Source organism: Theobroma umbraticum, unplaced genomic scaffold (genome assembly GCF_002168275.2).
Source record: "Theobroma umbraticum cultivar Fairchild unplaced genomic scaffold, ASM216827v3 scaffold_20.0, whole genome shotgun sequence".
NCBI lineage: Eukaryota > Viridiplantae > Streptophyta > Magnoliopsida > Malvales > Malvaceae > Theobroma > Theobroma umbraticum.
In genome coordinates, this window is record NW_018397266.1 from 955,641 (window position 1) to 983,114 (window position 27,474).

At 33.7% G+C, this 27,474-nt stretch overlaps 5 protein-coding genes across 5 annotated transcripts; 2 read left to right on the plus strand and 3 right to left on the minus strand.

Annotated features, from left to right (window-relative positions):
• Window positions 1–3,514: 3,514 nt before the first annotated feature.
• Window positions 3,515–4,273, minus strand: LOC110423391 (uncharacterized). The gene has a single exon (XM_089784730.1). The coding sequence runs from the start codon at window positions 3,987–3,989 to the stop codon at window positions 3,612–3,614; it is 378 nt and encodes a 125-aa protein (XP_089640856.1). The 5' UTR covers window positions 3,990–4,273; the 3' UTR covers window positions 3,515–3,611.
• Window positions 4,274–4,942: 669 nt separating this feature from the next.
• On the minus strand, window positions 4,943–6,583 carry LOC110423293 (uncharacterized). The gene has a single exon (XM_021437478.2). It carries the CDS (start codon window positions 6,202–6,204, stop codon window positions 5,761–5,763), a length of 444 nt encoding a protein of 147 aa, XP_021293153.1. The 5' UTR covers window positions 6,205–6,583; the 3' UTR covers window positions 4,943–5,760.
• Window positions 6,584–11,185: 4,602 nt separating this feature from the next.
• On the plus strand, window positions 11,186–14,968 carry LOC110423161 (MATE efflux family protein). Its single transcript, XM_021437312.2, has 7 exons — window positions 11,186–11,606; window positions 11,733–12,364; window positions 13,367–13,423; window positions 13,908–14,146; window positions 14,247–14,365; window positions 14,443–14,529; window positions 14,613–14,968. Exons 1-7 carry the CDS (start codon window positions 11,289–11,291, stop codon window positions 14,673–14,675), a joined length of 1,515 nt encoding a protein of 504 aa, XP_021292987.1. The 5' UTR covers window positions 11,186–11,288; the 3' UTR covers window positions 14,676–14,968.
• Window positions 14,969–15,106: 138 nt separating this feature from the next.
• Window positions 15,107–18,310, minus strand: EMB2394 (Ribosomal protein L6 family). Its single transcript, XM_021437313.2, has 3 exons — window positions 18,195–18,310; window positions 17,167–17,475; window positions 15,107–15,576 (listed from the first exon to the last, which is right to left on the minus strand). Exons 1-3 carry the CDS (start codon window positions 18,224–18,226, stop codon window positions 15,240–15,242), a joined length of 678 nt encoding a protein of 225 aa, XP_021292988.1. The 5' UTR covers window positions 18,227–18,310; the 3' UTR covers window positions 15,107–15,239.
• Window positions 18,311–20,411: 2,101 nt separating this feature from the next.
• On the plus strand, window positions 20,412–26,159 carry GLR5 (glutamate receptor 5). Its single transcript, XM_021437479.2, has 6 exons — window positions 20,412–21,413; window positions 21,973–23,318; window positions 23,715–23,992; window positions 24,167–24,198; window positions 24,953–25,359; window positions 25,557–26,159. Exons 1-6 carry the CDS (start codon window positions 21,155–21,157, stop codon window positions 25,989–25,991), a joined length of 2,757 nt encoding a protein of 918 aa, XP_021293154.1. The 5' UTR covers window positions 20,412–21,154; the 3' UTR covers window positions 25,992–26,159.
• Window positions 26,160–27,474: the final 1,315 nt, after the last annotated feature.

The window sequence follows — 27,474 nt, forward strand, 5'->3', positions numbered from 1 at the left end:
AATAAATTTATATTTTGTATTATTTTTAATTAAATCTTTATATTTTTACTTTAAGTTAAATAAATTTTTATATTTTTATTTTCAGGCACTGATCCGGGCGGTTTCTATGAGCTTATGGAGAGATGCACACCAAATTTCGTTTTGGTGTAGGTGTTTCCTGTCCTCCCAAATGTTGGGATATGTTTGACTGAGATCTTTTGAACTGAGATAAAGAAGGTTGAGGAGGATTGATGTCAAGGTGTGCAGGGTGATGGGGAGTTTTTTCTGACAGGGGAGGTCTATCTATGCAGCTGTTTCCTTGACATGGACGATGATTTTTGCAAAGGGCTGACAGTTTGCCATGATAGATGGTGTTAATGCCTGTACAGGGAATGTGATGAGATGGAATTTCTGGGTCATTTCTAGGGAGCTTGTCTGTGTATCTATGTCTTTAAAGGTTGATTTGTTGCAGGAGGATGGTGTGTATATGTAATCTTTTCAATGTTCAAAATCTTGACCTAAGATTTTTATAAAAAATTTCAAGTTTTTTTTTTTTTATAACACAAGGATTTCTGGTCATTTGATATTTGAAAATTTAGAATTTTTGTTATTGTCCAAACTGCTGCTACTAGTAGTCAAGAAGCATGATTTTAGGTAAATGCTGCCAATTGCTCTTTGAGGAGCTAGCTTATTTTGCAAGTGTACAAGTTCCAGTTGCCTCAAGACTAGAAGTCCTATGCCACTAGAAGTCTTTTACTTCTAAAGTTAAAACACTTGAGTTGGCATACTAGTTAGAGGGTTCATAATAAAATTTGTTTTTCACAAAAAAAAAAGGTAAACATGGAAAACTATTAAAGAAACCTAATTGAAAAAATCATTCATGAAACAAAGGAGATAAATAAAGCACAAGATAATAATAATAATAATATATGATAGCTTTTTTTTCATAGAAAGATTTTCATTGATTCAACTAAAGATCGACCTTATAAATGACTGAAAACAATAAGCAAGAAGCAATGACATCTAAACTTGCAGTCTCGCAAGGTAAAATCAAAGGTTTATTTACAATAGAAGAGATGAGTTAATCAAGACGAAACTAAAGTTACAGATTTTGTTTTTGTTAATTTTCCTCTGGAATACTCTCCAATGCTGGCCTCCAGCCTCCATGAAAGACATCATCGTCACTTGTTCTTTCAGCTTCATGACCTCTCAATTTTCGTCGTTAATTTTGAAGTATCTAAATGAGAACTTTATAATATATTTTTGAAATTTATTATTCTAACTCGAATCTTAATATATATCCACTATTCGATAATTATTCGAATCCGTTTAAAAGTACGATTATATTAAAAAATTTTATTTAACTCTTTATAAGTACCTAATTACCCGAACATGAATCCAAACTCATATTTATTTATAATTAAATTATATTTCACAATTCACATCCATATTCCGTACAATTCACTAATGATTAAATTTATAAAAGCAAATCAATAACAAAATTACAAGTTTACAACAATAATTATTTAATTTAAATTTATAAAAATAAATAAATAATAATTATATTATAATCTCATAGCTTCTTTTTAGGCATATATATTATAAGTTTAAGTAAACAAAGGTATATATATTTATACTTAATAATTTTATAAATTATACTTTTTGCAACGTTAATACAAAATATAAAATAAATATATTTATATTAAAAGTATATATATAATAATAATTATATTCTTTTTGAATTAACACAATATATAAAGTATATATTAAAAAACATTACAAGTTAATCGATAATTATACTTTCATGAATTAATTTAATTAATTTTATAAATTTATCCTTAATTACATGAAATTAAAAACAAAAAAATACAAAATTATTTTAATCTCACAGCTTCTGTTTAGGTGTACATATATATATATATATATATTATTACAAGAATACATAAACAAAGTATATATATTATAACTAATAAATTTATAAGTTATAATTTTTGTAAAATATAAAATAGAAAGCAAATATGTTTATATTAAAAATATATATATATTTGAAGAACAAACATGCACTTTCATGTAACTTCAACAGCTTAATCCATACAAAAAGTTGTATAACTGAACAAAATCTTCAATAATATGAACATTAGATTGTTGAAAATGCATAAAAAACCTAACTATATATTCCTTCAATATGATATGATGTTCATATTATTTAAACATTAGTAATAATCTAATAATTTTTTAATTCAAATATGTTAATGACATAGCATTAATAATTTGATTAACAATTATAAATCATTAATATATCTATCAATTTTTATCATAATGAATTATTCACAAAGTTGGTAAAAATGTGAAGAATTTCTTATCCTTACACAAATTCAAATCCAAACACTAATAGATGATAAAAGCAAGGGAAATGAAGGGCAGCCAATTTGACAATGGATGGGACAAATCTCAGCATATGGAAAAGCTTACAGAACAAATGGTTCTTCTTATATCAGAGATAACAAGGGGGTTTAATCTTGTGTACCAAAGCGTATATTGCCTTTCACATTATCTGATGTAAACCTGAAAGTTATATTATTAACTTTTATAATCACATGATCCTCTTATTTTAGCCATTGGAAACACAACTAATGCCTTCATTATCTTTGATTTGCACTCGCTCGCACATATATAAACCTAAACCCTAGTTTTCTTTTTGATTATATCCAATTGGAGTTTTCTTTCACTTCAAAAAAAAAACACTAATATAAAATTTTACATATTTAATTTAATTATCTATTATATATTATATAATTAATAATAAAATATTATATAAATGGGTATAGGATTCAAGTAAGGTGTAACTAAAGGGTTATACTCAAACCCAATATGAATAGTAAAATTACTACTTGAATCTATTTCAAATTCAATTATAAAGTACCTTAATTTTATATAATTTGGTTAAATACATGCAAGTACCTTATAACAGAGTAGCCATTGACATTCCTACTAGTGCCCAGGTGCTTGCTGGTAACAAATGCAATGGCATGAGGCTTTCAGCACTCGGTTTTTTAATGAGAGAGACCTCGTTAGGTTAATTTTTTATTACAATAAAATTTTTGGTCATTTGATATTTGAAAGTTCAAAATTTTTGTTACTGACAAACTGTTGCTAGTAGTAGTAGTAGAGAAGCAGGATTTTAGGTAATTCTGGTTTATTTTGTAAGTGTACAGGTTCCAGTTACCCCAAATCTAGAAGTCCTCTGCAGCCAGAAGTCTTTAACTTTCAAAATTTAAGACTTGAGTTGGCATCCTGGGTAGAGGGTTCATATTTTTTTAAAAAAAAATGTAAAACATGGAAAACAATTAAAGAAACCAAACTGAAAAAACATTCATGAAACCAAAGAGAGAAAAAAAAACAAGAAAATAAAAATATAATTTCATGATTGATATAATCTAATATCTGATAGCTTCTTTGCGCATATAATAAAAAGATTTTCATTGATTTGACCTTATCAGTGACTGAAAACAATAAGCAAAGAGCAACGCCCTCAAAAATGGCAGTCGCGCAAGGTACAATCAAAGGTTTATTTACAATAAGAGAGATCAGTTAATCAGGAAAAAACTAAAAGTTACAGATATTTTATTTTGTTAATCTTCCTCTGGAATACTCTCCAATGCCGGCCTCCAACCTCCATGAAAGCCATCAACTCCACTTGCTCTTCCAGCTTCAGAAACCCAAATACCTCTCAGTTTTCGCTCCACTGAAGAGTGCTTCAAATCTTTCCTGGAACTTAAAATCTGGTTCAACTCTTCCAGTGTCACAACATTGTTTTCTTCGTTTGATTTGAACCTCATCTTCTTCTTCCTCTGCTTAATCTTCTCACCCTCATCAGCAGCGACCTCGGCTCCTCCCAAGTTGGACGCTGTAAGTTCTCTCCTCCCTTCGATGACTTCTGGTCGGTGGCCTTGTGGCTCAGGCTGGTCGTTTTGGGGAAGAATCTTGATACTCGTCAAGCAATTCCCCATCTTCCAGATGCAAAACGAGTATAATCAGGTAGGCAAGAGTGAGAAAGAACTGAGGGTACAGAGTGAAACATAAACATATAGAAACAGGGAACGTAGAGTACAAGGAATTCATTACGCGTACTTTCAACGCCGGAAAATTTGGAAAGGAGGAGTTCAATTCTTTGTAAAATTCGAAACTCACTAAGTTAATGATTCTAGACAATTCTTAAAGAAAAATATAAATAAATTTATATTTTGTATTATTTTTAATTAAATCTTTATATTTTTACTTTAAATTAAATAAATTTTTATATTTTTATTTTCAGGTACTGATCCAGGACGGTTTCTATGAGCTTATGGAGACATGCACACCAAATTTCGTTTTGGTGTAGCTGTTTCCCGTCCTCCCTGATGGTGGGATATGTTTGACTGAGATCTTTTGAACTGAGATAAAGGAGGTCGAGGGGAGGACAGATGGTGAGGTGTGCAGTGGGAGTTTTTCTGACATGTGAGGTCTATCTATGCAGCTGTTTCGTTACCATGGACCATGACTTTTGCAAAAGGCTGACAGTTTGCATGATAGATGGTGTTAAGTGGCTGTACAGGGGAATGAAACTTGGTTGGTCATTGCTATGGAGCTTGTCTGTGTATCTATGTCTTTAAAGGCTCATCTGTTGCAGGAGGCTGGGCATATATGGTCTTGCCAGCCATGATGGCTGTTCCTCTACCATGTAAGGGTAGTTTTGTAAATTTAATTCAGAGTAATGAAATTAAATTAGTTGTTTTTTTTAATAAGTCTCTCCCCTTGTAATTTAATCTTTTCGATGTTCAAAATCTTGAATTAAGACTTTTATAAAAAATTTCAAGTTTTGACCGTAGAAGTTAACAATAATAAGCAAATAAAATGAAAATCATAGAAAGCTAAGAAAAACCTAACTGAAAAAACATTCATGACAAATGGACAAATTGACAGCTAATACAAACACTATATTTATTATAACACCAGTTTCCATATCCCAAAACATCAAAAACAAGCGTAGAAATCCAAACCCAGCAGAGATAGCACAAGGTAGAAACAGATTTGCTCCCCTGCTGCCAACAAAAAAAAAAAAACCAGAAGGTCACCGGTGCACTTGATCCCATTACATGAAGCCTGTATCTTCCCCTGCAATAAACTTACGGAGCCACGGTAATCTTATGAAGAGAACCACAACACAACCCGCGACCACCACTACCTTCAGAAGAAACCCCCCAATACACCTCAACAAATGAAAATAAGTCACCATATCACCCCATTGTCTCACCCAGCACCCCAACAAATAAAAAAAAGCAACAACCACCGCATACCATCACCTGCCAATGTACAATCCCATCACACACAGAAGCACATAGAGTAATTCAAAGCAAACAAGCATCCCTTAACACCTCCTGGCAATGTGAACTTACAGGCAAACTCAACCATAGAGCAATCACCTCCTATCATCAAAGCAGAACCAGAGAGAATCCCCGTACCAGGAAACAGATAGCCAAGCACAGCCTCAAAAGCAGCCATCACACAAAGAAAAATACGAGAGCACCAAAGCCCTTCGCCACCTTTGCACGTATGACAAAAGATTTTCATTAATTCAACTAAGGATCCACATAAAAAACGGGTCCGATCGACCTGATCAGTGACTGAAAACAAGAAGCGACGACATCTAAAATTGCAGTCTCACAAGGTAAAATCAAAGGTTTATTTACAATCAGAGAGATGAGTTAATAAGGACAAAACTAAAGTTACAGATATTATTTGTTAATGTTCCTCTGGAATACTCTCCAATGCCGGTCTCCAACCTCCATGAAAGCCGTCATCATCATTTGTTCTTCCACCTTCAGAAATCCTGACACCTCTCAATTTCATAACTCTTATCAATCCCTCCAGTGAAGTGTGCTTCAAATCTTCCCTGGAACTTAAAATCTGCTTCAACTCTTTCTGTGTCACAACGAGTCTTATTCTCACAACCCCATCTTTGGACTCTCCTTGTCTCCCTCCATCAACATCGTTTTCTTCGTTTAATTTGAATCTCACCATCTTCTTCTTCTTAACCTTCTCACCCTCATCAGCAGCAACCTCGGCTCGTTCCAACTTGGAAGCTGTAACTTTTCCTGTCTCTTCGATGACTTCTGCTCGGCAGCCTTGTGGCTCAGGCTGGTCGTTTTGTGCTACAATCTTGTTACTTGTCAAGCAATTCCCCATCTTCCAGATGTAAAACGAGAACAATCAGGCAGGCAAGAATGAGAGAGAGAGAACTAAGGCAGCAGAGAAAATCACAGTTATACAGAAACAGGAAACGTAGAGCACATGAAATTGCGCTTTTTCCGCCGGAGTATTTGGAAGGAGGAGCTCAGATTCTTTAGCAAAACTCCAAAAACTAGTAGGTTAATGATTCTTTAACATAACATAACTGTCTGATTTCACATTAATTAAATACGAAATAATAAATTTTAAATAGATATGTATAGCCGTCTACTACCTTGTACCCAAAGTATTTGCAATGTACATGTACACCAATTGCATAAATTATGCCTCAAGGCAGCTGCATTTACTACTCCAATTGATTAATCCCAGATTCTTCATTCACAGATGAAAGTAGTTTGTTTTTGCTTAATGACAAACATAACTCTTTGTCTTTGATAGCGTAATCCCATTGCCCTACCTTGCGACCTGTGACCCAATTAACTTTGTAATTTCATTATAAATTAGGGAGGTTGGCGGGTTAATGTTGTAGTCTTCCAGGCTCCTCCCAAATTTATTATAGGATTATATAGTCGATTTAAGGACCTCTAATTGCGCCTCATAAACTGCAGCTGCTTCACTAACATGCTTGAGCTTGACCCTACTCTCTTTAGAGAACTTTTGTTGTACTGTTTCCACATTGTTGTTGGTTTCTAAACAGCATATGTGCAATCGATTAGGAAAAATCAATCTAGTTGCAATAAGGTCCAATGATAAACTGCACTACACCTCATGTTTTTGGTATCTTATATTATCATAAAGATTGGCCTTTATTTCGAAAAATAAAAAAATAAAATAAATTAAGAACCAAGGGTTTGATTTTCCAATCAACCTAACCAAACTGCCAAGCAAATCATATCAACTAAATCCACATTGATCATAGCAAACTTCCAACCAATTGTTGCTTAGTAACGAGATTATGGTGAAATTTCTCTACTATATTATTGTTCAATATCTACTTTTAATTTCAAAAACCAATAAAATTAAAAGTACAATGATAAAATTTAACGAAATTGAAGTCTAGTGATGAAATTTAATATTATTCATAGTAAGTATCAAACTCGACCTTGATCGTCTTATCAATCTATCAAGGCTTGAACAAGGAAATCAGATTAAAAACTTATGGTAATATATAGGTAAGTAGAATAATGAAACAAGTGATGAACAAAAAGGGGCTTAGTGTGCAATGAAGTTGATCAATAAATTTGAAATAGAATTAGTTATGTTTAGTCAAATTTTGCTATTAGAACACGCAATAGCAAAGGATGGTGGCGGTGGGTTCAGTGAATGTGAGATGTCCTTCAAGTTTGGGGCACCAATTTGAAACTTGTTTTGTTTACCATAGATATTACTTTAGTTTTAGTTAATATAAAACTCAAAAGGGTCGTTGAAAAATTAAAATAGAAGGGCCAACGCGTCGATTTACAGTTCTGATTTAGGGGGGTATCTTTCACATGGGTTAGGTCACCGTCGGTGGTTTCTCAGGAAATGTTGGGAGCCTTCTGCTCTCCTGTCTCGTGCATGTGGAGGTGGCCCATTTGTGACTTTTTCTGCTTTGGTTTTCTGTAGTAATATAATGGGAGACACCACCCAAATGCTCCAAACATGGATGGTCCTCGTTTGACTAAGGTGAAATGCATGTGACATTGGTTTGTTTTATTTGATATAACATTTAATTGAGTTCTTTATTTCGGATGTACTATTTTTGCTACACAAATTATTCCTTAAGTTCTAATATCTGCTCTCCATTGCCATGTGCTTTCCCTAAACAAAAGCCTTGACATAAACTATGTGGGAATACCAAGTTAGTAGTTGAGCTGTTGATAGTCAAAATATTTTAATTTTAAGGTATAATGTTTAAATTTTTTAAAAACTATTTAAGAAAAATTAAATAAAGTTTTATATTTTAATTACGTTTAATTAAGTTTATATATTTTTATTTTGAATTAAATAAGTCTTTATAATTATACCCATGTGATGTTAACATGATGCTAATGTGGTGGAAGAAAAATATCATAATTGATTATGACATGTAAATATATGATTTTAGTGTCATGTGATATATGATAAATGATATTTTGATTAAATAAATTATTAATTATTAAAATTTATTTAGTAAAAAATTAAAATATAAAAATTTATTTTGTATAAAATAAAAATATATTTGATTGAATGAATAAAAAAATTTATTTAAATTTTTTTAAAAAATAATTTAAATTTTAATATATAGATGACACCCAAGCATTTCCAACTTCTGTCTGTCTTTGTTCAATCTGGGCTGAGCTTTTTGAGTAGAGTTTGCACAGATATCATACAAACAGGCAACAGCCCAACATGAACCAAGGCCATCAATGTTTTGCAAAATTAAAACTATGACTAAAGGAGGCTCAATTCAAAAAGGTAAATGAGTTGAGTTTTGAGTATTCGATGAATCAAACATGAGTGAGAAACAAGTATTTTGACAAATTTTGCATCCCAATTAAGAGAGCTATTAAGTTTTTCCTCAATTAGTCATGAGCTATTATTATTAATTTGGATAATATAGTATAAGCTATTGTTTTAAATTTGATAATTAGTGATTTTATACTGCCTTAAAACCTTAAGTTTTTTTTTTGGAAAGACATAATTGTGTATTTAATTAATCAAGAGTTACAAGTTGCTGCTGCAAGTCTTCTTCCTACTGTTTGAAGACTTTCCACAGCAATTTATAACCCTCATAACCAAGTAAAGAGTGATCAAAAACCCAACCCAGCAAATGCACATCACAGGGGTTTGACCATCCAGGGGTAAACCTGTGATTTACAAAAGTAGCACTTTACATCCCCTTGCCCCCACTCTATACAAAGAAAATCAAAAGCAGACCTGTACAGTTCCTTTCATCAACAAAAAAACTCTTCCCAGAGGGCGGGGTACCCTCTTCCTCCATACTCTTCGATGCAAGCGACCCACATCAGACCTCGTACATGGTAAAGGGCATAGCACTTGTCAATCACAAGTCATAATCAATCTTCATCTGATCTTCCAATGGTCCAAAAGGTCCCCAGACCACGTTGAATGCATTTGAAGAACCAACCAGAACTCAGGACGACCAAGTGTCAGCATTACTAGAGAATTCATTAAATGCAATAGTAGAAAAAAGAGAAGAACCTGGTGTGGTTTCCATGTCAGGGTCTCACAACGACAAACTTTACTTCCATGTAGAAATTGGAAAATATGAAAAATCTATTTTCTTAATATAGATACTGTTACAAGAAGAAAAATCTTGTATTTTAAAATTATGTGTATAATTATGAAAGTGAAAGAGTAACTAACAGTATTGTAATTTAATTAATTAATTAATTAATTGAAAATATTATACCATAACTGTATCACAAATGAATCATTCATCCGTTAAGTGACGTAGTGTTACAATCATAATATAAACAAAAATTCAAGAAATTCTCAAGTTCTTTTTTGTTGGTCTATGTCCTGTTGAAGCTAAGATGTTTTTTTTTTTAAATAAAAATGTGAGAAACTTTCAAGTTACTATTTTATATTTTAATTATATTAAAGGTTGATAACAAATTGACCACAAAGGTTGCCTACATAATAATTAATTTTTGGAACATATACATGGAAAAGTCTAAAAAGAAGAAAGATTAGAATTTGGGATTCTTATTTAAACAAACAAAACGGTAATCATAAAAGAAAACAAAGTTATCCAAATTAGTGATTGCGTCTTGCAATTTACAACCTCAGATATAAGATTGCTGGAAAATTATCTTTGTCCTCTCCCCATGTAATTGTCTACCATAAAAATATCTTTGTGAAGTGGAAACATGCACCATGTCAACAATGGCAACCCGAAAAGTACTCTTTGTTTTGTTCTCCTCTTTATTTTTTTTACTAAAAAATGACTTTGAATTCTGTAATTAACTTGAAATGAATCGAATTTATAAAAACAAATGCTAATCATACGGATAAACTTGTATCATTAGAGCGTGATCTTTTCACTAAATTTCATTTTTTATTTTATCCACTAAATAATAAAAAATATAAAATGGTGCATATCATGTAATATATACATATCTCGATCAATGTACACCCACAAAAGCTTCACCTAACAAATTCTATCCATAATTCCATCCAATCTTGAACAACCTTAGATGAAAAGAATAAATTTTTTAAAATAAACGAAAATGAAACATAATAATGATGCAATTTACTCTAATATCACTCGCTTTCCTTACGTATGGTATATAGCAGTGTTGAGTGTGTGTCTGTGTGTCATGATGTCGTCAACTGATACACGTTTCGCTATCAATTTAGAACCAGTGGGATCTATATGTGTATAGATTAGATTCCCATGGACGTGGTCTCTGCCACCGGAAGCTTAAGCTCTATCTATAGGGATAGAGAGATGTGGATATACTCTGTGGCCATTGAATTTTGAAAAGTTTATCCTTTTCCTTTTTGGGTATCTTTCAAAGTTAATAATGTAACTGCTGCTGAACAAACGTGGAGAGTGTGTCCCACGCAATTAATTAATACGAAGGAAATGAGGATCTTCTAGTTGGTCTTTTCTTCATAACTAGCAAGATGTCAAAATAAGGTTTTAGACATTGATTTGTGTAGTTACAAATTTTGGGGTTGGTTTGATTTGCTAGACGACGCTGTTCGCTTACAGTCTCAAAGCAGCCTCTGAAGTAATTGATTACGCACTTGCTAGGCTGCACACGCCCATCATAGGCCCAATATTAGTTTATTTGAAACACTTAACACCTCCGGCTGATCAATTTGATAATGCTTGTGCTGCTTATCATAAATTAATTAGATAATTAATTATATGATAAACTGATCTAAATGGTCTGGATGAAGTGTTCATATAGAAACTTCCAACTCCGTCTATCCTTTTCATTGAAATAGCCAGCAAATGTACACCATATATAACTCTTGATAATGCCCCTCGCCTCTCATAAATATACTACTCCCAACTCGTGGCAAACAGAAAACAACATTCACCCACTCTGAATTGAAAAACTCTCCTCCGTCCACAGCCATAGTCTATGATGGGATCATCCCAGGACACCATCCCACAGCCTCTGCTTCAGTCACAAACTTCAAGCACGAAATCCGAAATAAGCTCAGAGCTTGAGGACACATTGTCGGACGCTAGCCTTTCCTTGTTTGAGCGTTTTAGGAAAGCAACATGGATCGAGACCAAGCTCCTTTTCCACCTGGCTGCACCGGCCGTTATTGTTTATATGATCAACTACCTCATGTCCATGTCCACCCAAATCTTCTCCGGCCACCTTGGTAATCTTGAACTTGCCGCAGCATCCCTCGGAAACACTGGCATCCAAGTCTTTGCTTATGGTCTCATGGTATAAATAATTTTTTTTCATTGAATCAAATGTTTAGAATACATAAATATTAACATGAATTTAGATATATCTATAGCTATCTCTTGAAGTTACTTTTTAGTATGATTTTTACGAATATATGTATAGTTGGGAATGGGGAGTGCTGTGGAGACGCTTTGCGGGCAAGCCTTTGGGGCACACAAGTACGGTATGCTAGGCATATATCTTCAAAGATCAGCGGTTCTCCTCACCTTAACAGGGATTCTTCTCACCATCATCTACATCCTCTCCAAACCAATCTTACTATTACTTGGTGAATCGCCTGAGATTGCCTCGGCGGCTGCAACTTTTGTCTACGGCCTAATACCGCAAATATTTGCATACGCCATAAATTTCCCGATACAGAAATTTATGCAGGCTCAGAGTATAGTGGCCCCTAGTGCTTACATATCTTCGGCTACATTAATTATACATCTACTGCTAAGTTGGCTGGCAGTGTACAAAATTGGGCTTGGTTTGTTGGGTGCATCGCTGGTTCTGAGCTTCTCCTGGTGGATTGTGGTGGTTGCTCAATTTGTATACATAGTTAAAAGCAACAAGTGCAGGCATACATGGACGGGATTCAGCGTACAAGCCTTCACTGGCCTGCCGAGCTTCTTCAAGTTATCGGCTGCATCGGCGGTGATGTTGTGCCTGGAAACTTGGTACTTCCAGATCCTGGTTTTGCTAGCGGGGTTGCTTGAGAACCCAGAGTTGGCCTTGGATTCACTCTCCGTTTGGTAAGTACAGATCATTTCTGTTCTGTGTTTATTCTTTTTCGGTAACAAAAAAGTAAAAACATTAATGCAAGCTGGACTAATCGAATATCTAATTGGAGGATTTGCACGGCTGAGATTAACTTTTGATCAACCTGTCTCTAGTTGTTGGCAAGGTACATAACCTTTAGAACAGAAAGAGTTAAATTAAAAGGTCACTTTGGAAGAAATCAACATGGCTTTTTCCTCCCATTTATTTACATCCTAAAACTACAAAAATGAAAAGTGATTGCTGACCATATATACGTATTCAATTACTAGATTCTCTTTTATCTATATCGATAACTACTTAGCAAACTTTCGGATTTTGCAATTCTTACCATGCTATAAAGTCATAAAATAATAATCTTATATACATATATATATGAAACTTAGCATAATGATCCAAAACCTAGGAAAAAAGAGATAAACTATCCGAGAAGTGTTTGGAATTGTCCTCTCTTCTTAATAATTCAGCTGCATAAATATCATTGATTTTATGTTTATGTTTTGATAAAATTTATTAGCCCATCTTCAGTAACGAAGTTGAAGCTGTGGTGATTGTCACTCCTCAAATTCTCGATTTTTATTCGTTTTTATTGTATATAATTTAAATTTTATAATTTTATAATTTTATATAATTACCTTTTAATTATTCTCTAAATAAAATCTTAAATCTGTTATTATCTCTTAAATCATGATTTATTATTTTGTATCTATATAAAAGGAAAGAAAAAAAAATTCACTGAGCAGAAATTAACATGTTACCGTAGGTAAATAAAGGTAGGGGAGGTTGTCACGATTGAGTGGACTACAAGACATGAATAATTCAAGATGGAACATGCGCTTGCTCTCTCTGTTGTCTCAGATTATTTAAACCTCGATTTTGGTTTTGTACGTACGATGGAAATGTAACAATAGTATGCATTGGAGGAATTTAGTTTAGTGTTTTAGATTAATAGAATCTTAATTAATGGGTTATTTCAGCATAACGGTCTCTGGATGGGTCTTCATGATTTCAGTTGGATTCAATGCTGCCGCAAGGTCAGTCATCATCGACTTCATGCTTTTAGATTTTATTTCATTACTATTTCTTTTATCATTTATAATTTTCTTAATTTATTAAACGTTATTAAAAGCTAATATTATATATATATATATATATATATTTATAACTATAGATATTGAAACTTCTTAATTGACGAAAATTATTATATTTGTTTATTATTAAGATTTATTTAATTTGTAAATATATAAGAATGTTAATTGTATTAAATGACGTTTATGAAAAAAAATAGTTTTCTTAATCTTAATAATATTGAATCATTTTTAAATTAATATCTTAAAATATCAATTATATATAATTGAAACGGTAATCATCTTTCAAATATAATTGTCGTTTATTTTATAAACCTTATACGTACTTTGAAATATTCGTATGTTGTATATATATATATTAGTGTCATTCAGTTTTTCTAACAAATTACTACAATATGAATGTTGACAAAATATGAGTCGAAATGAGCAGTGTAAGAGTTGGGAACGAGCTAGGAGCAGGACATCCAAAATCAGCATCGTTTTCGGTGGTAATAGTGACAGTATTTTCCTTCATAATCTCAGTAGCGGCAGCCATAATAGTTCTGGCTCTTCGTCACGTCCTTAGCTATGCCTTCACAGAAGGTGAAGTGGTGGCTCAGGCTGTTTCAGATCTCTGTCCGCTTCTAGCAGTAACCCTTATCCTCAACGGAATTCAGCCTGTTCTGTCTGGTATAACAACTTCGAAACTTTCCTTTTAAAGAGAAACTCGTAGGGGATTCAATTCAACATATTTCCGTCTCACATTTCTGGTTTTACGCTTTGCATGAAGGTGTGGCTGTTGGGTGTGGATGGCAAGCTTTTGTTGCTTATGTAAACGTTGGTTGTTATTACGTGGTTGGGATTCCCTTGGGTTCTCTTCTTGGCTTTTACTTTAAGTTGGGTGCCAAGGTATTTACATCGCCATTTTCATTTTAATATTTCAAAGGCCATTGGCTTCGGATTATTCATGCATCATCTGGTTTCAGGGGATATGGTCAGGGTTGATTGGCGGCACAGCCATGCAAACCCTCATCTTGGTTTGGGTCACATTTCGGACCGACTGGAAAAAGGAGGTAACCCCCTTTCATATTTTCCATCAAACAACAGATAATTTATTGCTTGTCAAGCTGAATCAGATTCTTATATTCAATGGCAGGTCGAAGAAGCTAGGAAGAGATTGGACACATGGGAGGATAAGAGCGAGCCTCTTTTGAAGTAGAGAGTCAACGGACAATGTCAGCCACATAAATAAATACAAATAACTTGATTTGTCACAGTGCAGCTCCCTGGCTTCATACGAATTATCGATCCTCATCAACCAGACTGTGACGTCCCGGAGAAGCGAACTGCCCTTTCCATCGTTGAGTTTACTAGCAAGTATACACTTTGATTCACAGTGCTAAAATAATTTGATACTCTGACTAGATTAGATTAGAAATAAGAACACTGTATGCATGACCTATGCAGTTGATTGAAAAGACCCTGCCATTTCTAATTTTTCTTGGCACCTGAGGTTCTCTTTCCTAATAGATATATAAGAGGGGTGGCCTCAAAAACTACTTCTAAGCAAATGGCTCGTAAATCCTATATCTATAGAGAAGGAATCTTGCAACAAGAGGGATTCTTATTTCTACAGATGGGATAAAGCTGTAATGGGGAAAAAAGAATCAACTATTCATTCATTGTGAGAAATTGCTTGAGCAGCAAGACGAGTACATTTCATTACAGATTCATAAACAAGCACAAAATGATAGGATAAATGAGAAAACAAGATACAACAACATTACTTCTTCTTCCCTGCTTTTCCCTCCTTTCTTCTGATAACCTCATCAGCATATTTCACACCCTTTCCTTTATATGGCTCCGGAGGTCTCCATTTTCTAACAGAAGCAGCAAATTGACCAATGGCACTTTTGTCGTATCCACTTACAACGATTCTGGTGTTTTCTTCCACCTTCACTTTAATGCCTTCTGGGATTGCCATCCTGACTGGATGGGAAAAGCCAAGACTCAGCACCAGGTCTTTTCCTTCTAACATTGCACGGTATCCAACTCCAACTAGTTGAAGTCTCTTTTCAAAACCCTTTGATACTCCCACCACCATGTTGTCAGTAAGAGTCCTAGCAATTTCATCAAAGTAAAATCACAATTGAAGTCTTATTAAGTAATGCTGAAAAGACTTTCAAAGTCTAAACTTCCTTCACGTAATTAGTTCATACAAAAATTTGAAAACAGAGAGAAACATGAATCAAAGAAGAAGAATGTATGACTAAATACACATCACATGGCCTTAGTTAGGTGATTGGGATAGTGGGAGTAAGTGAAGGTTGGAGCAGAAATTATAGTGGATTCAAGCAGTAGCTCTTTCCTCTCATACCCAAAATGGTATGCGATTTTTCTGTGTCCTTACTTTTTTTTTTTTTTTAAACACCACATTCTACTGCATCAACAATCTGTTTACACAAAGCTATCCATGAATGTCAGATCGGACCATAATATGCATCCACGTAAACAGTTCACATCATTTTAAACACTTACTGCTGCTACTAAATTTGCCCTTATATCTTGAAGTAAAAATCACGTTCCTATGTACAAAAATAAGAATCCAACACAGTAACTTTATCCATTTCAAGTAAAATACCAAATTTTGCATACATTTGCATGACAATCTGTTGGATACAGCCATTGAAAGTGTTTTCTGCCAGCTGGTATGATCAACACACACCACATGTCCCAGTGATATGCAGGATTTTATAGGACCAACTCACACATTGAAAAATCCATATATCATAAAAAGCAAGGAAATTAAGCATATATAGGAGCATTTGAAAAAGGCCAAAAATCAATTTCTGAAAAGAATAAATAAAATTCTTGAAAAGAAAAGAGGGAGAAGGGAGGTTTCTTTGGAATTTCAAATTTCAGGTTAAAAGATTGACACCTAATAAGGTAATCATCATAAGGGAACACACTTGTTATAAATATGATGAATGAAGGCAAGTAGAGAATGCACCTACATCTCCTGCAGGAATGATTGGGACCCAAAGGGAGTCAAGAAATTAGTGATGTTTGCTGTGAAGGCAGTCAATCAAGAATTCAAGATACCTTGATCCAAAACCCAGCTCAAATCCAGAATGGCACCCATGGGTGCTTGAGGACATTTATTAATTAATTCCTTTTAAGGAATAGATCCAATTGCAGTTTTCATTATGGAGTTTAAAGAGATTAAAAATGGGATACAATACAATGAATAAGAGGTAGATGCCTAACAAGTAAGTATAAAAACCACAAAGGTAAATGGCTAAGGACCATGGTTAGTGGACTGAGGTGAATAATTGATTGCCTCTTTTTGTGAGCGATACGAAAATGCTAATTTCAGATAATGTGGTCAAAAATCAATAGGCATTCTGAACACTTGTTCGTGACCAATTATCATTTTCATTTTCATTTTCATAAGATGGAAAGATCAGATTATAATCATAAAATGCTATTTGTTGGTGTGGTAAATTTGCAAAGGTGATCTTCATTCCAAATATCAGTATAGTCCTTCAGTAATATTTGTACAAGGGTATTTAGAGAAAAATTATGAAGAACTAAGTAGTAATAACTAAGTAATCATCAAGATAGACTAGATAAATAACATATCAAGAACAAATTAAAAAAAGTCAACTTTCTGAGAAAGAGGGGAGAAATAACACGGTAGGACCAATTACCTGAAAAGCCCATGCATTTGGTTAGCTCTCCTAGTCTCTACTGCCTTTCTGACCCTCAGAATCCCAGATTCCTCCCTATCAACCTTTACTTCTCGTGGATAAGTCAATGCAAGTTCTCCCAAAGGACCCTTTACTTTTACATCTTGACCCTCCAATGTAATTGTCACATTGGATGGCACTTGTATTGGCTGCTTCCCTATTCTTGACTCCTTACATTCTACAGCCTTCCTCACGAAACTAACACGAGTAACAGGAATGCTAGAAACACAGATTGCATTTCTCTCTCCCAAAAATGCAGAACTCAAATTGCTGCAAGACCACAAGAAAGTAACGGCATCAAATTTCAGAAATAATCTATAAGCCTCATGAAACAGACCTGTTTGGATAACAATAACTAATGATCCCTTTGGTTGCTGCTAGAAAGCACAGCTTCTGTTTTCATCACCAAGTAAAATTAATGATACTCCTTTACATTCAAGAGCCTTTTCCTAACACTGCAATATTTCGATACAGTAATTTCAAAATGACTAATCATTTAACTCTATATCTCAAGGAAGCTTAGAAGCTGAAATGGGCCCATTACTTTTGTGGATCCTAGTGTAAAAAAACTACATCTCAAACACAACAAAAAGCAAAGGATAACTACACAGTAATTTATATATCCAGTTGATAAATTATGCAATCTTTCAACACTTGACAAGTCTTAAATTTGAAATGCAAAAAGAAAGTTTTTCCCAGCAATGGCCCAAACAAACTTTAGAGCCCCATAGCTGCACACCAAGTAGCATTTCACTTCAAAAATAGAGTGAAAAGAGACAAACCCATTTCCAGGCATAGCAATTTGAAACCAACATTCTTAATTTCAGGACCAAATAACATTTAAAAACAAAGATATGATGAACTAAAAATGTGAAAAGCAATGAAAACCCATCTCCAAACGCCCAATAATTCGAGGCTACAATACCCGAAAGGACTATCCATAAGCAGAACAAAGACAGAAACAGAAGAAACATGGTTGGGGTTCAAACCTGGTTTGGGAAGATATAATTGAAGAAGCCATTTCCTGGAGAGTTCCTTTAGCATCAGCTTCGGCCTATCCAAAACGATTGTTGGTTCGTTACTCTTCTTTTCAACTGTTATCGAGTTATGTCAGCCGTTTTTTGCTTGATGACACTATTACCCTTCTTTTAAGATGGAATTCCCAATGTACCATTAGGCTTAACCCAATTACAGCCTGAAGAGTTTCTTTGACCTTTCTTTGTTGAGCTGTGGGCTGCTAATAGGGCCCAAAAAGATAAAAGTGGGGAAATGGCCTTGTGCCCAAGAAACCATGTGAGCCTAAAGCCTCCCGAAGTCTAAGCAAAGTTAGTGATATTATAATTTTTTTTCCGACTTAATTAAACATGATAATTTTCTATACAATCTATTAATAAAAAAATAAATATGAATACGACACGAACATTTATTATGACATAATAAGTTTTGACTTTGAGATAACAAATGAATATGACATAGACGAGTTTTCACTAGTATTGACTTGTTAATTATTAATTTTTATCTAATGAATCTCATTTTATTTTCATGTTAAAATTTGAATTCAAGAAGCATTCAAGATAAAACTCAAATTAAATGTCACTTTAAAAGTAAAAATATATTTTTATTGATTCAATTTGGAGTAAATGATCTTTAGTATGAACCAATGAATCAAATAAGTTTTTCGATAATGAAAAAAAAAGATTTACTTAAATCATTTATTACGGATTTATATTTTTAATAGAAAATATATTTATTAAATTAAAAAATTTATAGTATAAACTTAATATTTGTTGTACTTTTATTTGACGACAGAATCATGACATTAGTGGCATTTATGATTGAGAGTCCAAAATATCTACTCACCTAACTCTTTACTTGAAAAAAGAAGGAGACAGCCTTACCCTTAGGTTAGATGAGATTCTTTTGATATAAATGAAAATTATTGCCCTCTTCGTGCCGGCTGCGTCAACTCATGCTTTACCATGCAATTGGATGCCAAAGGCAATCCATCAATCTTCACTTTAAGCATCAAAAGCATTCTAAAAAGGGTCGTTGGCTTATAAAGATGATGCCACTTCTCACTACGTATGCCTTTCCATTTCAAGTTGCCAATTGCCCATTACTTAAATATTCTCTCATTTTAATAATTTCAATTAAATTTGGAAAAAAAAAGTAAAAGAAAATTTCTATTTAAAAGTATTTTCTACTATTGACTTGATGATGACTTGATAATTTCTAGTGGTGTTTATTTAATTGTCTTAGATCTATTTTTTTTTATGTAATCAATACGGATTAAAATTTTTTAAATTATTTAATAAAATCTAAATAAGTTTTTTGTTATTTTATTATATTTAATTAAATTTTTATATTTTTATTTTAAATTAAATAAAATTTTATAATTAATTATAAATTAATTATTATTAATTAAAATATTATTTATCATTTTATAATTATGTGATATTAATGTGAAAAGTGAAAAATGTAATATAATCATGTCATTATTTTATATTATTATATCACATTATCATTTAATATAACACGTTAACGTGCTACGTTAGTGTCATATAACATAAAATAACAAATAACATCTTGTCTATTAACAATCAATTAATCATAAGTTATAAGAGTTTATCTAATATAAAATAAAAGTATAAGAACTTAATTAAATATAATTAAAATGAATTTTATTTAAGTTTTTTTAAATAGTTTAAAATTTTTTAAAAATATTATATCTACATAATAATATCCTTGATACCACTTAATAGTAATACTATTATTATTGGATAAATGAAAACTATTATTAGAATTTATTATTAATTGAAATATTATTTTATAAAAATAATTTATGGAAATTATCATTTTGACTAAGACAATTAAAGTAATATTCATGCACAAATTGCTTGATAAATAAAAATTGAATATACTACTACGAAATAGACTTCATCAATGATAATAATATAATTAAAATTAAAATTTCTCTCTAGTAAAAAATTAAATTCTAAAAGAAAAAGAAAAGCTTTTTCCGAAAAAAGATTGCTTTAGCCTTTAAGCCTTTTAACTTAAAGACTCCCTTTGCCTTTGGACCGGACCACATGTGGAAACTCTTTCTGCTAACGGTTCCACAAACAGGGTGGACTGAATTTTAATGGTGGCAAATTGGTTCGAACGGATTATTGATAGATTCCCAGAGTGTGTTTCACGAGTTCACGACTCCGTTAAGCACGTGAGAATTAACCTTTCTTCCATGAAATAAATGTATAGAAAATTCCCAGAGTTATTATCAGAGTAAAAAACAAATCCAAGACAAAATGCAGGCTGCATGCAATGCAAGTATGTGAATATAGTAATGAGCCGAGTTGTACTTCTTCCCTAGAAGAACATCTCTCCTTTTTACCCAAAAAACCATGAGCAATTTCTTTTGTTCCTTCAATTTTTTTGTTATTTCAATTATTTTTACAGTAAAACAAACGTTGCAATTAATAACTGGGTCCCTATATTGAATTGTCTGCTCATAAACGTCAAGTCTCCCCCACATTACTCTGTTTTTCTACATGATTTTCAGAAGTTCCGAATTTGGCGACTAAATCACTTTTTTTTTCTCCTTTTGAATTTCTTGCAGCCATGGGATTTTAGTTTTGTTATCGTTTCTTCCATATGTTCTCTGCTCTGGTTGTTGTCACAGTATGGCAGGTTAAATACACTATTAATTCACTTTTCCTGTTCCAAGTTTTTCTGTTTTTCCTTTTACTTGAAGTGAATTTTACTTTGAAGGTTGAGTTTTCTGATTGATTTTATAATCTTGGTATTTAGAAAAAAAATGCATGCATGACATGCTGTTGTCAAGGTTCTTCAACCTCATGAAGCCTTGACTTTAGACAAAGGCTAACTCTTTAAATAAAAGAAATTTTCTTTTTTCTTTTTATGAGTTGTTGATTTTTGATAGTATCCAACAATGAGATATCTTGGGTTTGTTTCGTTGTTCGTTTTGATGGTATGGGTATGCCAGAGTTGTCTCGTGGGTTGTGAGAAGCCTGCTGTTGTAAACGTTGGTGCTATTTTCACATTTAATTCTGTTATTGGTAGAGCTGCAAAGCCAGCTATGGAAGCTGCACTCGCTGATATCAATGCTAGTCCCACGATTCTTAATGGAACTCGTCTTAACTTGTTCATGGAGGATGCTAATTGCAGCGTCTTCTTGGGTTCTACTGAAGGTAACTTCAATTCTGTTTTTGTTCTTTCCTTTTTTGCTGATTAGTCTGTTATAGTACCTGGTTGGTATTAGCAGTTCTTACGGCTTATATAAATTTTAATGAATATTCTCAACGAAGAGAAATGTTACGAACTTAATTCAATTTTACTGCACAATTTTCTCCTAGGTTCACATGAATTCATATAGGATCGATCAATTACTTTAAACCCTTTTCGACTCTAATAAATTCTTTTTGATGATTTATATCCATTTACACTGTAATCTTTACTTTGTATTGTCTCTAGATTTCCTTTAATTAATCTCCTAGCTTGACAGGCATAATAGTGATTTTATATGCTAATGAAGTTTGTCAGCAGTTTAATACCCTAATGAGTTCAGAGAGATGCCAAATCTCCTTATGTCCTATTTGTATACCTGTTGATTTCTGTTTTCACTGTGGTTAGATTGCCATATCAGGCCAAAGGCCTTGCAGGCATGTGTTTCTTGAAAATTTACTGCTAAGAATCTTAAACAAAAATAGAAGTTCTTCTAAAACAGATTGAACCTTTCTTTTATTTCAGCTTTTCAAGTACTTGAAAAAGAGGTGGTGGCTATTATTGGTCCGCAGTCATCTTCAATTGCTCATATAATTTCTGCAATTGCCAATGGCCTTCAAGTTCCACAAGTTTCATATGCTGCCACTGATCCAACTCTTTCTGCTCTCCAATTCCCATTCTTTCTCCGAACTGTGCAAAGCGATTCCAACCAAATGATTGCTATGGCTGATTTAATTGGCTTTTATGGGTGGAAAGAGGTCATTGCTATCTATGTAGATGATGATTATGGGAGGAATGGGATATCTGTCTTAAACAATGAACTTGACAGGAGAATGGCAAAAGCTTTCTATAAATTGCCTTTGCCTGCCCATTTTGCTCAAAGTGATGTCATATCTTTACTCAATAACTCTAAATTGCTGGGTCCTCGTGTGTATGTTGTTCATGTCAATCCTGACCCCCAATTACGAATTTTTGCCTTTGCCAAAAAGCTTCAGATGATGACCAGTGATTATGTGTGGCTTGCTACGGATTGGCTTTCTGCTACCGTAGATTCATTCTCTCCCATGAATCAAACTGCTCTCCATTCGCTTCAAGGAGTAGTTGGATTGCGCCAACATATTCCAGAGTCCAACCAGAAGAAGGATTTTATGTCTCGATGGAGAAATATGCAGCAGAAAGGGTTGGCAACTTCACAGTTGAATACCTATGGGCTTTGTGCTTATGACACAGTTTGGACAGTTGCACATTCAATTGACAAGTTCATAAATGATGGAAACAATCTTACATTTTCATCCAGTGATAAGTTAAATGATATAAAAACAGGTGAAATGCATTTGGAGAAGCTTAAAGTTTTCGATGGTGGTGATATACTGCTCAAGGAATTACTGCAAACAAACTTCTCTGGTTTAACTGGTCAAGTTCATTTTAGTTCAGATAGGAACATTGTGACTTCAGGTTATGATGTCATTAATATTGACAACATGGCTGTTCATACAGTTGGTTACTGGTCTGGTACTTTTGGTTTCTCAGTTTCTCCTCCAGAAACCCGCCAAGGGACTCAACATGGCAATTCTGAAATAGACCAGAAGCTTCACAGTGTTACTTGGCCTGGTGGAAAGACAGAAAGGCCTCGTGGCTGGGTGATTGCTGATGATGAACGGCCTTTGAGAATTGGAGTGCCCTATAGAGCCAGTTTTGTTGACTTTGTTACAGAACTGCATGATAGCCATAAAATTGCAGGATACTGTATTGACGTGTTCACAGCAGCACTGGAATTAATCCCATATCACGTTCCTTACAAATTTGAGCTTTTTGGGGATGGCCGGTCCAATCCTAATTATGGTCAGCTTGTGAAAATGGTTGCAGATAATGTAAGTATGCCATTCTGCCTTCTGTAGTTGGTAAGGATTTTCATAAATTTTAAATTTGAACAAGGATTTTGAGGTGATAATGGTTGCACCAGTAGAGGAAAACTTTCTTGATATTTGTTGAACATAAGCTACCTAATTCTTTCCCACCAAAATATATCATAAATCAATCGACTAAACATATTGGATTTTTTTTACATGTATTGTGTGTGGTAGTTGTTACTTTCATTGCAAAAGATGAGAGACTTCTACTGAGTTGCATGGTTAAACCTTGATCCAATAAGTGATAAATAGCATGTTGCGACTCAAATCTAATTCTTGCATTATGCACAGGCATGTTTGTTTACAGATAGAGCTTGTTCAGCACATCTTAATTATTTAGTGAAATTATTGTACCAGGTGTTTGATGCAGCTGTTGGGGATATTGCAATCGTTAAAAACCGGACAAAGATTGTGGATTTTTCTCAGCCTTATGTAACTACTGGTCTTGTCATAGTTGCTCCAATGCGCAATCCAAAATCAAGTGCTTGGGTATTTCTAAAACCATTTACAGTAGACATGTGGTGCATGATTGCAGCTGCTTTTGTGATAATTGGCATTGTTATTTGGATTCTTGAGCATCGAGTCAATGACGCTTTTCGTGGCCCTCCTAGGAGGCAAATTGTAACAATGTTTATGTAAGTTATTGCAATGTTTCAGAGAAGCTCGAGTTAATATTATCTGTCAATTTTTTTATGAATGTTATACTTTGATTCTTTTCCTCCTATGTTTTAGTAGATGGCCTTTTTCTTTTTCACTCAACAAAACCTGTGCATGCCTACCTCTAATATCATTCTATTTTACTATTGCAGGTTTAGCTTCTCAACACTGTTTAAGACAAACCGTAAGGAAACTTTGGCTCTTAAACTTATTTTATTTGAGAATTTTTTTTGCTGAAGATAAGTTTTAACCAGTAGGAGATATGATATTAGCCTTAGGCTACTTTTGATGTCCACAATTACTGATTTTGTTTACTGAAGTCTGTATATGCGACCACTTCTGTTCTTATGAAATTTATTATTTACTATGTAAATAACAAATGATGCCAACCTTACAGTTCCAATTCAAACCGAGCTGCATTATTTTTATGAAAATATAAACCTAGCTCAGTAACTCTACTTGTCTCTTCTATGTTGTTGTTTTTTGTTTTTGGGTGGGGAATTGGTGGTCTTTTGTTTACCCTGCAGATATAGATATGCTAGAAAAATGGTTAAGTAGTACATGTAATTTGAAGCTCTTTTTCTTAGGCTGGTAAAATTTTCTTTTGAAAGAGGCATGAAACCATTGCTTATCCAAAATAAAAAAATAAATAAAAATAAAAAACCCATATAGGCCTTTTTGTTCTGTTATGCTTGATTGTCTGCATTGTGAAGCCCAATGTGGATTAGTGATAAATCTAATCGGTTTGGGACCGTAGTAATTATCCTCAAATTGGCATCATTGCTTTTTCAAGCAAAATTGTGTCTCAAACCATTGCGTTTAAAGCATAAAATGTTCTTTACCATGTCTACTCTTATGACTCTTTCGTCTCAAGTTATTGAAAATTTTGGAGTCCACATTGATCTAAAACGTGACAAACTTTTATTTTAACAATGCAGAGGAAGAAACTTTAAGCGCACTTGGGCGAGTGGTAATGGTGGTGTGGCTTTTCCTATTGATGGTGATAACATCAAGCTATACAGCAAACTTGACTTCAATCCTTACTGTTCAGCAACTTTCGTCTCCCATTACTGGAATTGACAGCTTGATTGCTAACACTTGGCCTATCGGTTACCAAGTTGGTTCATTTGCATATGGTTATCTTTCTGAGAATCTTAACATTCATAAGTCAAGGCTTGTTGAACTACACTCCCCTGAAGAGTATCAAAGTGCTCTACAACTGGGGCCAGATAATGGAGGGGTGGCAGCTATTGTTGATGAGCTCTCTTATGTGGAATTATTTCTGTCAAAGCATACTGACTTTGGGATTATAGGCCAACCATTTACAAGGAGTGGCTGGGGATTTGTAAGTACTTTCCTCTTCATGAGAATCCATTCATACACGTGTAGTTGGACTACTGGCATTTCATGTCTAGGATTACTGCATAATCAATTAACTGTAGAGTGTAAATAAAAATACTCTTTTAACTCAATGTATAATGTCTATGATATGTCACTCGTATGAAAAGTTGCTCATAGATTGTGTTCACTGCATCATATCAGGCTTTTCAAAGAGATTCCATGCTTGCCGTTGACATGTCTACGGCAATCTTGAGACTTTCTGAAAACGGAATGCTTCGGGAGATCCATAAGAAGTGGTTTTGTAAGATGGGTTGTCCTGGAGAGAGGAGAAAAAACTATGAGCCTAACCAACTCCACTTAACCAGCTTCTGGGGTTTGTATCTTTTATGTGGTTCTATCACTCTTGCTGCACTTCTCATCTTTCTTCTAAGAATGGTTCACCAATTTGTCCGGTACAGACGAAGGCAAATGAAACTTTGTTCCCTTCCATCTTCAGTTCAGTCTACTACTCGTTGCTCTCAGGTCATATATAACTTTTTCGACTTCATTGACGAGAAGGAGGAAGCTATCAAGAAAATGTTTATGCAGTGTGAGATTAATCCAGTTCCAGAAACTCCAATGAGCTCAACAACATGAAATTCTTCTTTTGGTAGATTTGGAGGGATATATATTAGCCTTTAGTGCTGAACAGAAATCTAGCCTGTACATGAATCAACTTATACAGCATATTTAGGATTTGTGATGATTGTAAATATCACTTATCCTGATATATAGAAATATCATAATGATGATTATAATTGCCCATATATGTCTACAAATGACATCAATTGTGCACTGATCTTAATTTTATATATGAGATGGTAGACTGGGATATTACAATGCTCATTGTTAGGCTACTTCTTTGGTTATTTGAGTTAAAACATATTTCTTCTCCGAAACTAATTTCCATTTAGCTGTCATTCAGTATCCATAACAAGGTAGTACTTACTAAAACAGACTCTACGTATAGATGGATATGCCATATTCTGCAATTCGTTTATTCGGTTCAATCATCTGTGGGTTGCAGGTAATTCCAACATAGATTCCTTCCTGGTGCTTCTACATAGATTCCTTCCTGGTGCTTTTATTTCCAGGGAATCAGTTAATAAGGTATCAATACTTCCATTGGTGCTGATAGGTGCAAATCTGATGTGAACTTGATTGGAATTTAGAAATTGGAGAGGCTGTTCACAACATTGCAAGCATGTTTTATCACGTGGTTGATATTCTTCTGATCTTTCGAAGCATATTAACACAAGTCTGCCGGGGGGGTGTGAAACCTGGTCTTTTATCACATGCAGGGGCAGGCTGGTTTTAATATCAGATATTCTTTTCCCACTGTTTCTCCGAATTACAGTAAGATATTTAGTTAGGAAGCTTGATGATTCGTTTTGCAAACAATAAAGTAAAAAAGAACCATATTCCCATGGAGAAAAAGCTGACTAGAGACACAGCCACATGATTTTTGAGCTGAAATGATGGCCGTGCTGCTCTCAATTGGGATTGGCATTCAATGCTGCGGACCAGTACTATAACATTTAACCCCCCCAAGGACAAAATCTAGCCTTGACACAAACTCATCAATATTCATATTTCCACATCAGTCCAACAAATAGCGACACTCCATTCACCTAGACTTCTTGGTTCTTCTTTATTTTGTCATTACACAATTTCACCTTCTTTTTAGCCAAACTTTGTATTTAATTGGCATTTTTGTCAACTTTGCATGTAATATTGTCTTTCCCTCTTTGGTCTTTTTTTTTTTTCCTCTTTTAATAGTGATAAGATATTAACATAACACAAAGTGTATTTATCTTTGCCAAATTCACTTACGTTTAAATTATCAAAAAAAAAATTAATTTTAATATAATTTTTATCAAAAGAAAAAAAATTTAAATAAAATGTTAATTCAAACTCTCATACTAATTTAAATGAAAATATATAAAAACCCGTAATTCGAGTTCTGAAAATTTGAATATCGTTTGAACTTCAATTTATGGATACAACTAGAATCCAGCCATAGTTCATAAATATTCTACCATGGCTTTCTTACAAAGTCAAGTCCCCTGCAATATTAATA

What these genes read in the sequence shown, in the direction of transcription:
- GLR5 (XM_021437479.2), top strand. Translation starts at nt 21,155, where the DNA reads ATGAGATATCTTGGGTTTGTTTCGTTGTTCGTTTTGATGGTATGGGTA. An exon ending in CTTCTTGGGTTCTACTGAAG is followed by an intron (nt 21,414 to 21,972) that starts GTAACTTCAATT and finishes CTTTTATTTCAG; the next exon opens with CTTTTCAAGTACTTGAAAAA. An exon ending in TGAAAATGGTTGCAGATAAT is followed by an intron (nt 23,319 to 23,714) that starts GTAAGTATGCCA and finishes TTATTGTACCAG; the next exon opens with GTGTTTGATGCAGCTGTTGG.
- LOC110423293 (XM_021437478.2), bottom strand. Translation starts at nt 6,204, where the DNA reads ATGGGGAATTGCTTGACAAGTAACAAGATTGTAGCACAAAACGACCAG.
- LOC110423161 (XM_021437312.2), top strand. Translation starts at nt 11,289, where the DNA reads ATGATGGGATCATCCCAGGACACCATCCCACAGCCTCTGCTTCAGTCA. An exon ending in TCTTTGCTTATGGTCTCATG is followed by an intron (nt 11,607 to 11,732) that starts GTATAAATAATT and finishes ATATATGTATAG; the next exon opens with TTGGGAATGGGGAGTGCTGT. An exon ending in TTGGATTCACTCTCCGTTTG is followed by an intron (nt 12,365 to 13,366) that starts GTAAGTACAGAT and finishes GGGTTATTTCAG; the next exon opens with CATAACGGTCTCTGGATGGG.
- LOC110423391 (XM_089784730.1), bottom strand. Translation starts at nt 3,989, where the DNA reads ATGGGGAATTGCTTGACGAGTATCAAGATTCTTCCCCAAAACGACCAG.
- EMB2394 (XM_021437313.2), bottom strand. Translation starts at nt 18,226, where the DNA reads ATGGCTTCTTCAATTATATCTTCCCAAACCAG. An exon ending in ATTATATCTTCCCAAACCAG is followed by an intron (nt 17,476 to 18,194) that starts GTTTGAACCCCA and finishes GTGGTCTTGCAG; the next exon opens with CAATTTGAGTTCTGCATTTT. An exon ending in CAAATGCATGGGCTTTTCAG is followed by an intron (nt 15,577 to 17,166) that starts GTAATTGGTCCT and finishes TGAAATTGCTAG; the next exon opens with GACTCTTACTGACAACATGG.